At 43.8% G+C, this 13,879-nt stretch overlaps 1 protein-coding gene across 4 annotated transcripts in view; it reads right to left on the bottom strand.

Annotated features, from left to right (window-relative positions):
* The window catches only part of LOC122773632 (SPHK1 interactor, AKAP domain containing), an 80,560-nt gene that overhangs the window by 2,579 nt on the left and 64,102 nt on the right, over positions 1-13,879 (bottom strand). For 3 of the 4 annotated variants that reach the window (XM_044032438.1, XM_044032437.1, XM_044032439.1), the window contains 8 exons: positions 9,947-9,994; positions 9,449-9,589; positions 8,555-8,819; positions 4,293-7,665; positions 2,997-3,158; positions 1,469-1,552; positions 653-702; positions 95-285 (listed from right to left, as the gene is read on the bottom strand). In XM_044032438.1, coding sequence (XP_043888373.1) covers positions 95-285; positions 653-702; positions 1,469-1,552; positions 2,997-3,158; positions 4,293-7,665; positions 8,555-8,819; positions 9,449-9,589; positions 9,947-9,994 — 4,314 coding nt within the window. The remainder of the gene's footprint in view (positions 1-94; positions 286-652; positions 703-1,468; positions 1,553-2,996; positions 3,159-4,292; positions 7,666-8,554; positions 8,820-9,448; positions 9,590-9,946; positions 9,995-13,879) is intronic. The other variant, XM_044032440.1, reaches the window with a different exon arrangement.

The following is a 13,879-nucleotide window of genomic DNA, read 5'->3' as shown; positions in this document are numbered from 1 at the left end:
CTGACTACTGGGTGGCAAACAAAGGTAAAAATTAGAAATGAGCAGCAACAAGAACGTGGTCAATAGAGGTCTACTTTCAACTTTCTCCATTTACCTTTGCAGCCCTCTTCTCTTTGGACTTCATGAAGCACAGCGCAGGAAGGCCCAGCTCGGAGGCAGCGATCCACTGCAGGGCCAACCTCAGCTCAGGGTCCACACTGCCGGGCTCCAGGTCACAGTTTACCACCAACAGCTCTCTAAGTTTTCCGCCGCCGCCACCGACTGCCTTCCTCCCTGAGCTGCACTCTGAAAGATCAAAAGGTAACAGGTAACATACTGAACCAGGTAGCTAACATCAAAAGTCCACCTGTCAAAACAGAGACTTCACAAGCTCAGTGTTGCTTTGGGACGCTCTTCATTGGATTCTAGGTCAATAAAAAAGTAAAAGTGTTTGGTGAGAAACTTCAGATTTCTTTTATTAAGAAAGATTCATGGCCATCTTTAATTCATAGAGCACATACAGTACATTTCAGGGATTAATCACACAAACCCAGTCCTGTACCGCAAGTCACTCAAGAGCTCCTAAAGACTAGAAGGAAGTTGAAGCCAAACTAATAAAGAATTGGCAAGTTGATAACATTGAGACGACATGAGAATCCATCACTGCACTTACCAAACACACTCTCTTTGGTTCCTGCCAGATGGCCTTTCTCTGTCTCCTCACTGTGAAGAGGAATCGAAAATCCAGCAGGAAGTTACGGTCACATACAAAAACACTTCACGCAATATTTCAACACTTTATGACATGAGCCTTCCTTTCTGTTCAGGGGTTACTCTAGATGAGAAATTTGACAATACTTTCAGGTCTGATATAAAGCTGCTGACAAGAGCTGGTTTGTCCTGATCTCTGCGTAAAGACTGGAAAAGACTAATCTGCCTGTAAAGTAAGACGTTGTGGTGTTCGTGTCAGACAGTTTGGACAGCTATCAATAAATAAAGTTATCTGGCAAAAGAAAGAAAGAAAATGCAAAGTAATATAAGTCGAAACTGACTACGTCACATCTAAATCACCTAGACAGGTTGGTTAGTGACAGGTATGACAGTTAATTTATCTGTTCAATCCACTGATTGTTTTTTTATTTGTAGTGTGACAGCCATCAGATTTTTTTCCCTTTTGAAATAAACGTACAGCATATAGAGAATTAGAAGATTAAAGGAATTGCAGTAGACCGCAGAGGTATCCATGCGTCTTAAACAGAACTAATATTTTCTGTTGGGATATCAGAAAATGTGTAATTGACTGTAATATGATGTCATGTAAGTATTAATGCCTTCGGACTACTGTGCTCAGTGAGAGAACATGTGAAGAACCAATATACTCTCTGTCATATACAACTACAACGGTTGATTATGATCATCAGGGACAACAGAGACAAACTATCTTCGCAAGCCGAAAGCCACATCACACGTCACTGCCCGTGACAGTTACCTGATTAATGTGCTCTGAGTGGGGACATCAGAAAACGTATCCAGGTCTGCGAGACCTAGGCTGGATGCGCTGCTTGTGCCGGTCCTATAATCCAATAAAAAAACAAGAGGCGTCATTTGCATGTTCTCTAAAGACACAGACATGGTTGCCGACTTGTGAAGAGAACAATAACCAGGCGCAGCGATGCAGATCATGTTGTTCGTTAGCTGGTGATTAACATATAAATAGCAGCTGCAGCAGAATCGGGTGCTCGGGGTGGAAGAGCCGGTGATTTTTGCCTGGCAGCGAGGCTGTTTAAGTATGACAATGAGGAGAGTTGGAGGCAGTTTAGGAAGTGTAGGGTGGACACAGGCAGAGCCAGCAGCCAGGCCCTCACGTCACCACATGGATCAGGGATGAGGTGGGCTTTAAGTAAGCAGGTAGATGGAAAGGTTGCAAGGGGCAGCAAGTGTTGTAGACGGCAACTCTTGCATTTAATTAAGCAATAAGCTGGTATTTCCTATCGCTGCCACACTGGACATATAGAGCCCCATAGTTCCCCCTTGTCCTTGTTAAGCTACATGTCAACACCTACAAAACAAAAAAACAAGTTAAAGCTGTAACTTTTGGTGTTTTTGTTGTTGTTGATGTTACTATTGTGTCTCTGTTTGGTCTACGTGAACAGAAATCGTTTAACATTATTTATATACTGCATCCTTGTCAAGCAATACTATCAGACAAGTTGTAGTATACACCAGCAGTGCAGCAGTGGTAGAATTCACTTCTAAAACATGGGCACTTCTTTCTGTTTTCATTCACATGAGAACATGTTGGCAGCCATCTCACTTCACTAGCATAATGGTGCGGTTTGCTCCGTCTGTCTTGGCCTAAAAAGAAAAATCACTTCCTTTATGCACCACAGGAATGTCGTTGGGCGATATGAGATCTAAGCGGCGTTATACTGAGAAACACAGAACAAACAATGACTACATTCATTGCCGGCAACATTCAAACGACTTACGCTTGGAATGTAACAGACATTTATTTAAATGTTACGCACTAGAGTTTTAAACATGCAAGATAAAAGGCCGACAATAATATTTGGTCTGACGTTATTATTAAAGAAAAGAGAAAGAAGGTACGTTTGTTTAAAATAGCGAGCACAAAGCAGTGACTCCACACTATTTGGTGAAGGTTAGTTTACTAGGTAAATCAAATGAAAATTGAATGAAGCAGACAATGGTGCAGCAAATGTTCTGGACAAGAGGGCTCTTGAAGCGAGTGAGTATGGCCCTGCTCCTCTGCAGCCCGCCTCTGCAGGTGCATGGGGGTGCAGGCAAAGTCTGGCCCTCTATGTGAGCTATGGAGAGGGATCAGTGGAGTGACACCTTTGCCATACACTGCTTTAGCAGGAGTGGTTATTGCAGCAGGGAATACATTGGCATTAGCAAAGAGGAGCACAAATGTCAGTAGCGATGGGCCAATGAGAGTGCGGTGAGCGTGGTAGTGGCAGTGTTTGTAGCAGTATCAAGGCTAGATGTTTACTGACCCCTCACTTAGCTGGATAAAACTACTGGTCTCCTCATGGGGGTCATCCTCAGGAGTTATATGGGACCAGCTCCCCATGCTCTCTTCACTGCTAGCACTCATAGAACGCTTGTCCCTCTTCACTACTGCAGCCACTGCCCCAGCTGGCTTGTCCCTCTCACTGCTGGGGAAAGCAAACCGCAAGATGGTGGGATTGACCCATAGATTGTATGTGCACAGTGTCAGATAATTGCTTGACTTTTAAAAATGTTGTTTTAATAATCATCCTCAGAAAATGTAACTTAGTTCAAAATAAAATACATGACACAAATGATGGGCCTTTGGAATCTGAAATAGCTGCACTATGTAAAAAGAAAGCAAATTAATTTCAATTATCTTTAATGCAATAGTAAACCTGCAATCTCCAGAGCCACTGCTTAATTTCCGTTGTTTTTTTTCTTCAGGAAACTGATTAAATTAATTTATAATCAGATGACTATGCCATCCTCAACAATTCCAGAGGGAAATCAGGTGATATTGACTAGTTGAGTGATTGAGTTCCAAGGGACAAAGATGCACACCACTTGTTTCTGGATTACATTTATTGCTAAAAGTGCAGGGAATAGAAAGGAGTGAGTCTTGCAAATGTCCTGAGGCTTGGGAATCTTATACCTCTCATTCACTATTGTGCAAGTATTCCCCAATTCCCCTTTTTTCTTAAACTTTCACACTGCCCTCTTTTGCACATTAGCAACTCTTTTCACAAATATTTTCAGAGGGTTCATTTGATTTAAGTGACATGCACCATGCTCTGAGATTTCTACAATTATCTTTAGCCCCAGAATATCCATTTTAAATGTCTTCTGGCAGACCCAAACATTTTGCTTTAGTTGTGTAATTACAATATAGATTCCAGTACATGCCCCACAGTAGCTAAATCATAGAATTAAAAGCTACAATAGATTAGTTGTTCCCTGTAAATACATACTATGTGTGCTTGCCACTAAAATAGCTTTAGTGTGACTGGAGAGTTGCAGGGCCTAGAATTCATTTGTTTATCTTAAAAACTATCCATGTCATCCTTCATTTTTTTTCTCTTATTGTGGTCAGATTAGTTTGGGCACCCCATGGCAAAGCAGAAGGGAGTTGGGCTTGTAACAGGATGGTTGCCGGTTCGAATCCCTGCCAGATCAAGGGCTGGGGTACCCTTGACAATGGTTAATTGGACACTCTAAATTGACCCCAACCACAGGGGGCATAAAAAATGTATTTTTGAATGAGGAGTCTGATTCTCACAAATAACTGAGCACTGTAATACCTGCTGCCATTGGCTGCATCTCTTGTTGTATGCTTGGGGGCGGACGTATCTTGGGGGATTTCCTGTGGTCTTCCATTAGGCCTTTCATGGTTTAAAAGATCCTCCTCCTCCTTCTGATCTCCCTCAATGTGTATCAGTGGTACGTCTCTGGGGCCCCTCATGTGTGTTGTGCTGATGTCGCAACTCCCAGATCCTACTCCAATACCACTTTGCTCCTGGCTGGACCTACTGCGACTACAACTTAGATGAGATTGTTTGAACCCCCTCCTCCTTTCACCAACAGGTAGTGGGTGTGACCCACACATGCCCCCAGCTACATCTTGCTGGCTCCCAAGTGCAGACTTGCCAATATCTACTATGTCAGCTGCCAGACGATTGGCAAAATGTTGCACATGAGGCTGGTATTCACCTGCAGCCTCCACTTCAATACTGTCCTCTGCATCAGCTATGATCTTGTTCTTTCTCATCAAAGACTCAATGGAGCTGGTCCAGGTCTCATGAATGAGCATATCAGTAATCTGGTCAGTCCTACCCCTTTTATAGAGGCAGGAGTCTGACTTACACAGTCCCATGGCTGACACCGAGTTAGCGGGGTAGATATTTAGCGTGTCACCATGCACGTTTCGTGCAAATCCATCAAAAGAGTTGGCTTTAATGGGAGAGTTGACTGTCAGCCGTGAGTCGGAGGAGCGCCGGTCTGGAACAGAAGACTGTCGTATGCAGAATGGTGTCCGTGGAGAAGGGGGAAACAGGCTGTTGCTCCATTCCTTAGTCTTGGCTATGCCATACTCTTTATTTTCCTTATCCATGTCCTGAAGCATAAACCTGTAGAACTCCTCTGTGATGCTCTCTGTGCTGGACTGTTTGGAAAGACAGGATGAGGTCCTGACATTAAGGTGACCATTTTTCTTTGATGCAGCCTGTTGCACAGCTGCAGCTAGAATGTTGCTAGCATTTTTCCCTGCATAGTAGTCCAACAGAAGGTCAAAACCCCTGCCCTCAGTCTCCATCTGGTTTACCATGAATCGTGAGAACTCATCAGTGATGCTCTCACAACTGGATTGCTTAGAGATTGAGCTACCACGACTCAGGTTCTGACCTAACCGACTGCCGGGTCCCAGTGTGTTGGGAGTGCCTGAGGGGTCTGCATCTTCTTCTGGAATGCTCTCGTAACTAGATGCCTTCCCACGACTCCATCTTTCACACTGCAACCTGCTGCGTGGCTGGCCTGTTTTAGAAGTATCTACCACATTAAGCTCAGGGCAGTTCATGATCCTGGCTGTGACTTCTGAGGCAAAAAGGGCAAATGGGTCCTGTGGTTCGTCAGGATTGACCGACTCGTCCACCACCCGGTTTACAAGCCGCTCCATCAGCTCTGGTTGCTCCTCTGTTTTCTTCTTGATCTCACTGAGGCGTGGTGCCCGATGTTTCTTGGAGGCAGCATTGTTGTTCTGAGCCTCTTTTCTCCTGAGCACTGTGCGGCAGGCTGGAATTAAATACGTTTCTGGCCCTTCAGTGGATTCCCCTTTGAGGGCACAGAACCACGGTTGTTTACCAGTGGAGTTCTCCAGGCAGATGGCTGCTAGCTCTGTGGCCATTGACACCACTGTAGCAGCCAAATCGTCTGCATAGCAGGTGATAGGTGTCCTAGATTCTGAGTCCATTCTAAAAGACAGCAGAGAACTGCAAGAGTTGAGGGAAGACTGGGGTGTGAATGAGCCCTGTCTGTTGTCACTTCCTGTGATCAGGCGTCCCCTTCTCTCTGTGTTGTGAACTGGGATTTCGCTCAAGGGTTCTCTGATGGCACCACTGCCCTGCTGGATCTGCTGGTGGTCAGAGAATCCCCTGGTCACCAAGGACGTGGATTTTGATTGACTTTGTCTGCATGATGGCTGCTGCCGTTGCTCTTTACCATATGCTATAGAGGAAGTTCCAGTGAGATCACTTTCCTCAAGCATATATTTCTCCTTCAGTCCAGGAACCATGGTTAGTTTATCTGTGCTCTGCAGTGTACCACTGTGGCTGTCACTCTTACTGGGCTGGCTATGGTCAACTAAGTACTGCAATTGACGGAACTGATCCTTATTCTCTTTTGTCGTTGCAGAATCCAGAGAGCAATTACTATCCTCTTGAGTCTCAAATGAGCCTTGGTCACATTTAGAGATGTGACTGATTTTCTTCTGTGTGAGATAAAGAATATCAAAAAGCAAATTGTTAACACTGTCCTGCAGACAGACCTGGAGGCTAAGTGCATCTTTTCCAGTCCCCTCCAGTTCTTTCTTCTTTTGTGCTTTCTCTAAAGCATGCTTAAATAGACCGTCTGCAACTTCATTTATTAAGTCATCCACCTCTCTTTCATCCGTGCAAGATTTTTTGGGGCAAGTAATGCCATCTACTATCTTGTTATGTGTGGCCTCCAGCAGGTGAGCTACACTCTTATAGCCTTGTGGCTGAGTCAGCACTTCTGCTGCTTCCTTGTGTAGGACCTCAGCGATGTTGGCACGAAATGCTTCAACACTGATGCCCTCTGCCACACTGCAGTGCAGTGTAAAGGCTGCTGAGGCTTCAGCAGCAGACATCAGACATCGAGGTGCTGTGAAGACTTCAGTAGAATGTGCGTCACAATCGGCACTCACTCCTGGATCCACTTGTATATCCACAGCAGCTACAGCACCAGCTACCTGAGCCATGCCACACATGGCTGAGGAGAGGGAGAAGTCACCTCTTTCCTCTGGGTCTTGGGCCTCTTCCTCCTCTGTTTCCTCCTCTGAAGCGGAGTCCATGGCAAGCTGTTCTGTCAGTTGTGGGGTGGTAATGGTGCCAATGACACTGGCAGCACAGGCCAAAGCCATCTCCACATGTTTGGATGTAGAGGTGTGGGGAATGTAAGTGTGTGCTCCATTCTCTGACATCTCTCTGGGTTTGGCCGTGGTATCCTGGTGGGGCACGTGAGGCAACTGAGTCTCTGGCCATTCTGCAGTGCCATCTGAAATGTCTGGGCTTTGAACTATAACAATCTTGGGGAGTTCAAAAGAGCAGGCGCGTTGCTGGAAACGATCTTTGGTCTGTGAGGAACCAGTGAAGTTGGCTGGGCGACTTGCAAGGGACACACTAACAGCAGCCTCAGAGACAAAGGAGGTCTCATCTTGAGAGAGGCGTATGAAGGCGTCTTGCAGTACTGATTCAGCCAAATTGGTGGCATAGTGACCAGCTGATTCCTTAGTATGGAGGCTTGCAAGGTGATGGCCTTCACCTTTCACCTCAACCTCCCTGGACTGATGATGGGCCAGCTGCCCCCTCTGACATGCAAGTCCGACACAGTGTTTCTGAGCAACCTCCACCAAAGTCTCTGCCGGGTCACCACTCTCTGGCTCTGTGAAAAGAAAAGAAGACAAAATGAAAAATGTTTACTCTGATTAGAAAGTAGCTCCATCACTTTCCGAAGGAGGAGCAGAAAGAGATTATTACTCTGTTTTACACATCACTGAGCTTGGTTATGTCTTGTTTGTCCCATTCAATTTCCCCTTGGACAAAATTTCAGATAATTATTTTCATCAAACACATCATTCATCACTCGTGCGAAACAGTGGCAATAAATTAATACTGTACTTCTCACACATTACACAGTCGCAGTCACCAGTGTAGTAGGGTGACCTTCACTTCCACTGCTGTTACCATTTGACAGGCTAAGACCTAACCGATGGTGTCAAGGTCCAGAGAGTGGTACACAATGGATTTGGATATGTGTTCCTGTTAAATGTAGCATTAAAAATGAATCCTCTACTTTTTCACAAAAACACTGAGGGTATTCAGGAGGCCCTTGTGTTTACATGATGTGCAGATGTGGAAGGAACTCTTTGGAATTAAACCGTTAAGCCCTGTATTACTGTACAGTGGGTCACAAAAAGTTTAGATAATATCCATTAGGATAATGTGCTAAATTAATACAGGGACACATTTGCAAGTGAAATCTTTCCCTGTTACTGTTATTGACATAAAATCTATGACAATCTTCTTGACTATCCAACAACACTTTAAGGAGCCAGAACACCATAAAAAGGTTGTACTCTTTGGTTGTGAAATTAGACAGATTAAATGCCACCTCAACAAATGGACAGGAAGTTTTGCTAGAGAAAAAGCACTTTTCTAAGATAAGATATTCAATAATTCAGTAGATCACAAATATTGAAAAACCCATTTCAGAAATCCCCAAAAGAGTTTTAAACAAAGCCTCAAAGGTAATGACAGATAATGAGCCTCACCATTCCTGAATCCATCATCCTCGCTGTCATCTCCGAGGTGTTCTGAAGCGGTCATGAAGTCTTCTTCTATGGATGAGATGGAGCGATTGGTATCATCTTCAACCCGCTGCCCAGTCGCTCGGCCCTGCTGATGCTGTTGCTCTTTTCCCCACTGCAAGCCGATCAGGAACTTGTTGATCTCAAAGATGATGCCTCCCGGCTGGGTGGATCGTCTCTGCCCCGAACACTGAACCAGACACACGCCTGTGCTTCTCTGCTGTCTGCCCTGAATAGAACACGCACAGATACCCATTACCCATGCTCCCACAGAGACACATATACATCCTGTTCAACTACTTGTAAAGGCAAATCACAGTAACTTAATGTTTTTAGACCTGTAGACATGTGCCAAAGTTCAATCCAAGCATTAGAATGGAAAGACAAAGGAGATCTAAGAGACCCTGAGTGTGGCATGGTAGGTGGTGCTTGACAGGTTGAGTATTTCATAAACTACTGATCTGCAGGGATTTTCACACACACAACCATCTCTTTGCAGAAAATGGTCCGCAAATGAGGAAATATCCAGTGAGAGGCAGTTCCCTCACTGAACCTGGCTGTGTATTGATTCCAAGTGAAGTGAACTTTCTCCATACTTCATATTCTATTCTGAAGGTATTATTTCCTGTAAAAGTGCTCCTATGCTACAGAAGGAGAGATGCACGTTTAGAAGAGGACAGACTAGCTACAATTAATGAACTGCAGTCTGTGGAGTTTTCCCAGTGCAAAAGGTTCAGATCTAATCACAAAATGTCAAAACGTAAGGACCAGCTGGCAACGTCTGCCTCATACTCTCGGCCACTTAATTCAAAGGCTAAAAATGGTTGCAATGATTTGAACACATCAGTGCAAACTCACCTGAGGGGGTAAGTGTGGGTGTGTTTGACGGGCGTCTGTAGCTTCTAGGCCACCGTACAGTAGGATCTCGTTTTCTGTCGGCTGGTGGACTGCAAGTAGTTCAACCAGCTTTGGCAGATCTGGTGAAACCGACGCCAGTTTCTGTAGGAGACATGCCAAGCAGACAAAATGCTAGAACAAAAACAAAAAAGCTTTCTTCACATGGAAATATTGCGTCTCTGAGCCGCTGACACAGTGAAACATAATTATAAAATCCTTCCCGTGAGAAATCTTGAGTCACGCGGAATGAAAATTGATCATAATCTAGCCGCACAAGGCGCAAAATCTGCATATTTTCTGAACAAATCAACCCTCTAATTCGGAGTAATGATCGAGATTCCATGGCAACTGAGCCTAAAGGTAATATGTGACTCCTGGGTGATGGCGGGAAAGACGGGAAGCATACAGAGACGTCAGGCCAAACGGGGTAACATTAGAGTGGCTGAGGAGGTATCTCACCTTGAGATTTTTGTCCGTTTTCTGAGAGTCCAGGTTTACAAAACAGATCTAAGACAAACAGAGAGGGGGAGGGGGAGAGAGAGAGAGAGAGACCCCATTACAGTGACGGACAGATTATGCCACAAAATCTGAGCAGGAGTCACAAAAAAAGACCATAAAGATATTTATTTGTCACGAGTCCTACAAACCAAACCGGTAGATGTTTCTTTACATAACTCACTATTAAAAAACTAGTCGTGTCTGAATAACCACCATAAGGCACTGTTGTTCACGTTTCTGAGAACACTCTTGTCAGGGCTGATGAAAAAGGCAGGTGAAAAGCAGCAATTCACCCACCCACACCCATCACTATTTTTCCTACTCTCCTCTTCCTCTCCCTCCACACCGTCACACTCAGTGTGCCCTTTTCTCCCTGTCTCACCTGCCGTTGCCTCTGGCTACAAGTGTAATGGCCCGTGATGGAGTCCATGTGTCAGCGCTGGGGGTCTGGGACTGACCGACATCTGACGTTCAATTCTTGAGCACACGACTTCTGATCTCAGCCTAACAGGATAATGTGTAGCACCAACAGCATTTGAGGGGGAAGAGTGTCGTTCCAGCTTGAGCAGCCATAATCAGCGTGCATGCTGGGTGCACAGCACTGTGCTTTAAAAGTGGTGACATTTTTGTGACTGAGTCACAAAGACATATTTTTATATATATATGTATATATATATACATATATATATATATATATATACAGTATATATATAAAATGTCAAACCTCTAAATTCTTCCATGCTTGCCATTACTATAATAACAATACATTAGCACCTTTCAAAACTCTCAAGGTCACCTATACACGACATAAATTAAACAAAGCTAAGATATAAATGGGCAAAATATAATACAAATTTTCAAAAAGTAATACAAAACTTAAAAAAATACAGGAAGATGGGTGACTGTGATGGTAGTGTGGGGGTGGAGGGGCATATGGGGTAGGTTTATTCTGTGTTTGGAGATGTGATTTGAAGGTGGGCAGGGACGTTATGGTACAAATATCTTGTGGGAGTGAAGCTAAATCCCATAGTGGACAAGCGGGCGGGTGGTGTGGAGAGGAGGGAGGCTGAGGAGGAACAGAGTGTACAGGACAGTGTGTATATTTCAAGGAGCTCAGTAAGATATGGAGGAGCTATAGGTTATGGAGGGATTTGAATGTTAAGAGAGGGATTTTAAACTCAACCAAACCTTTAGTCGCATTGTAAGTGTTTTCGATATATATAAAAGTACACAAGTAGGATTCTGCCGTCTCTCGGTCTCTTTACCTTTGTCCTATTCGTATCTGTTCTACCCGCTGCCATCTTCCCACTTCCTTTCTTCGCTAGCGCTGCAATATATGTAGTTTCAAATAATCCCACCGTGACACACATCACTGCATGAGATCATTTCCCTTGAAAAACCTGACGTGTGCTTGGTTATTCCTGCCAGACTTTGACACAGTGTTGAAGCTCATGTGATAATAGGATTTTCATCTTCTTCTTCCTTTTCTTTTTTTGTATATATATGTCACAAAGATATTTATTTAAGGTCATGGCATCATGGTGTGTTTTATAGCTGTAGATTTAAAAAGGAGTTTATATTTTAGCTGCAGCACTTTCTCTCCATTTAAAAAACAACAACTGGGTTTGCTGTGTCAAAATCAACGCGAAGATTAAGAAGGAACAATGCCGGGACAAATGCTGTCTGCAAAGTCAGATCACATGAGACAAAATGTCCTTCAGCTGCAGCCATAATGCTTGCACTTTCTAAACAGGCCAATTTTCTCCTCACCTCCACGCTGGTATCCTCCAGACAAACATAATATTTTCCAAACTATCACATCTAATGCGGGGGAAATTGCATGTGGGAAAATGGAGCCAGTCAAGTATAGCAAATGTGAGTCAATGACAGGTGACAATGAGAGAAGATTTGAAACAGGGTTCCTGTGTGTGTTTTCCACTACTGCCCTTCACGTCACCTCTAACATTTATCTGAATACCAAAGAGGCTTCAAACAAGCACTTTGTCATTTGCTTGTCTGTTGTTCCGATCAGTGTAGTAGTACGTGTCATGAGGGCCTTTTTGTCAGAATAGCTGTTAAATGTCAATGAAAAACATGTAGAACCTGGAATTATTATATACTGTTTACTCAAAACAAAGAGTAAACGTGGCCGTAAAAAGGTCTTTGAATTTTGTTTGCAGTCATTCTATTGCAAACTTGGACTGGATGGGTTTTAATTTGACGCTCCATTTTCTGTCCACATCACAACAAGAGCAGGAAATGTGACAACCTTGCATCTTGGACCACTTATGCTGTTGGCAATCATCCTCCTCCCTACACCTTGCCTGCAAAGAACACACATTTTGTTCTTTTTAAAGAAAAAGTGAGGTGCGTGGTCCAAGATTTTGATCTTGCAAAGGGAAAAAAGTAATTTGACCCTATCAGACCGCGCGAGCCAAGGGGACACAGAGGATGATACTCATCTCGGTGTCCATGTGTCAGATGAGCCTGGGGAAACACTCCTGATTGCATCACTTTTTCACACACACAAGATGACACAAGCTTTCATCGGCCCCTTCTCAGAGGGACAGACCATTGAAACGTCAGTGGGGGAGCAAAAAGGGGGAGACAGGAAAAGATGTAAGTAAGTAAGATAAATTGATGAGGCCAAAACAACATGACTTCACTCGAGGGCTTGAAACAGGGTCCAGATGAGAGGTGTGCCAAGTAGTAGCCAATATTTGACCAATTGTTGGTCAATAACTCCATAATGAACATTCAGCATCAAGTAATCTGAGAGAGAACAGCTTCACACTAAATCCTAAGCGGGAGGCTTTGAGTGGCGTGGATGACGGTACTCGGTTTGGTATCAGGCACCTTGTCTTCCATTACTATATTACCTCCTCATCATGGATAGGGTTGTCATAGCATGGTTGCACAAAACTGTCCTGATGTTGTTTTATACGCAACACAAACTAGTGACGAGCCTCTGTTATATTGTTATATATACGTTTAAAATATTGAGATTTTAGAAATCGAGGACACTAAACGCATGTTTTCAGGTCTTTTTAACTGACCTATAGTAGATATAGACCGGATGTCGCGCTTATGGCTCTTCCAGTGATGACAATCTCTGACCAATCAGTGGCCGGCAGTCTGTCGGCGTTGCATTTTAGTATCGACTCGAGTTGAGCCATGCTGTGCCAAGTCGTGCTAGAACTGTATAGTGGAAAAAGTGCCAGTGGTGCCAAGAGAGAGTGGCTGCTCCTATTGGCTGCTCCAGTACAACTATTTTGTCCTTTACAGTACTGCAGCAGCAACTTATATGTGGCAATGAAATCAGATGAAAATATTGAACATTCATTCGAAAAAAAAAAAAAACCTGTTTTCAGATAGACATAAATATAAAAACAACCAAGGGATGTCACTGGTACACAGTGATGCTTAAAATTAATTACACTCCTTTGTCCTTTTGAGGTTATGATCAAGACATAGACATTTAGTTAAAGTTGTGTTCAGTGTTCTCAATTTTCAAAATATGGGTCCAATATTTTTGGCATAAACATCCATATTTTCTAATTGCATCATGTTGTGTCTTTCCAAGCTTTCCTGCATAAATAGCTGCTGAACTCATCTAAATCTACAGCTGTGCTCAATGTTTAGTGCAACCAGCCAAATTGAAAGTGGCGGTCATTACAACCGGACTGACAGCATCAACACAGACAGAGGCAGGTTTGAATTGAACCTTTAGGCAAAAAAAATGTGTATTCTTATTGAAACACTTCTGGGAAATGAACATAAAGGTTATCCTAGTCTTCTAAGAGAACATCATGTAGGTCAATCACTGTGGGCTCTACCTAACACCTGGAGCATGGAGGCACCGAGCGTGACTCGTGGGTCTTTAGTCGATTCCAT

This window comes from Solea senegalensis, linkage group LG8, assembly GCF_019176455.1.
Source record: "Solea senegalensis isolate Sse05_10M linkage group LG8, IFAPA_SoseM_1, whole genome shotgun sequence".
Lineage (NCBI taxonomy): Eukaryota > Metazoa > Chordata > Actinopteri > Pleuronectiformes > Soleidae > Solea > Solea senegalensis.
The sequence above is the reverse complement of the archived record's forward strand: the minus strand, read 5'-3'. Positions and strand labels throughout refer to the sequence as shown.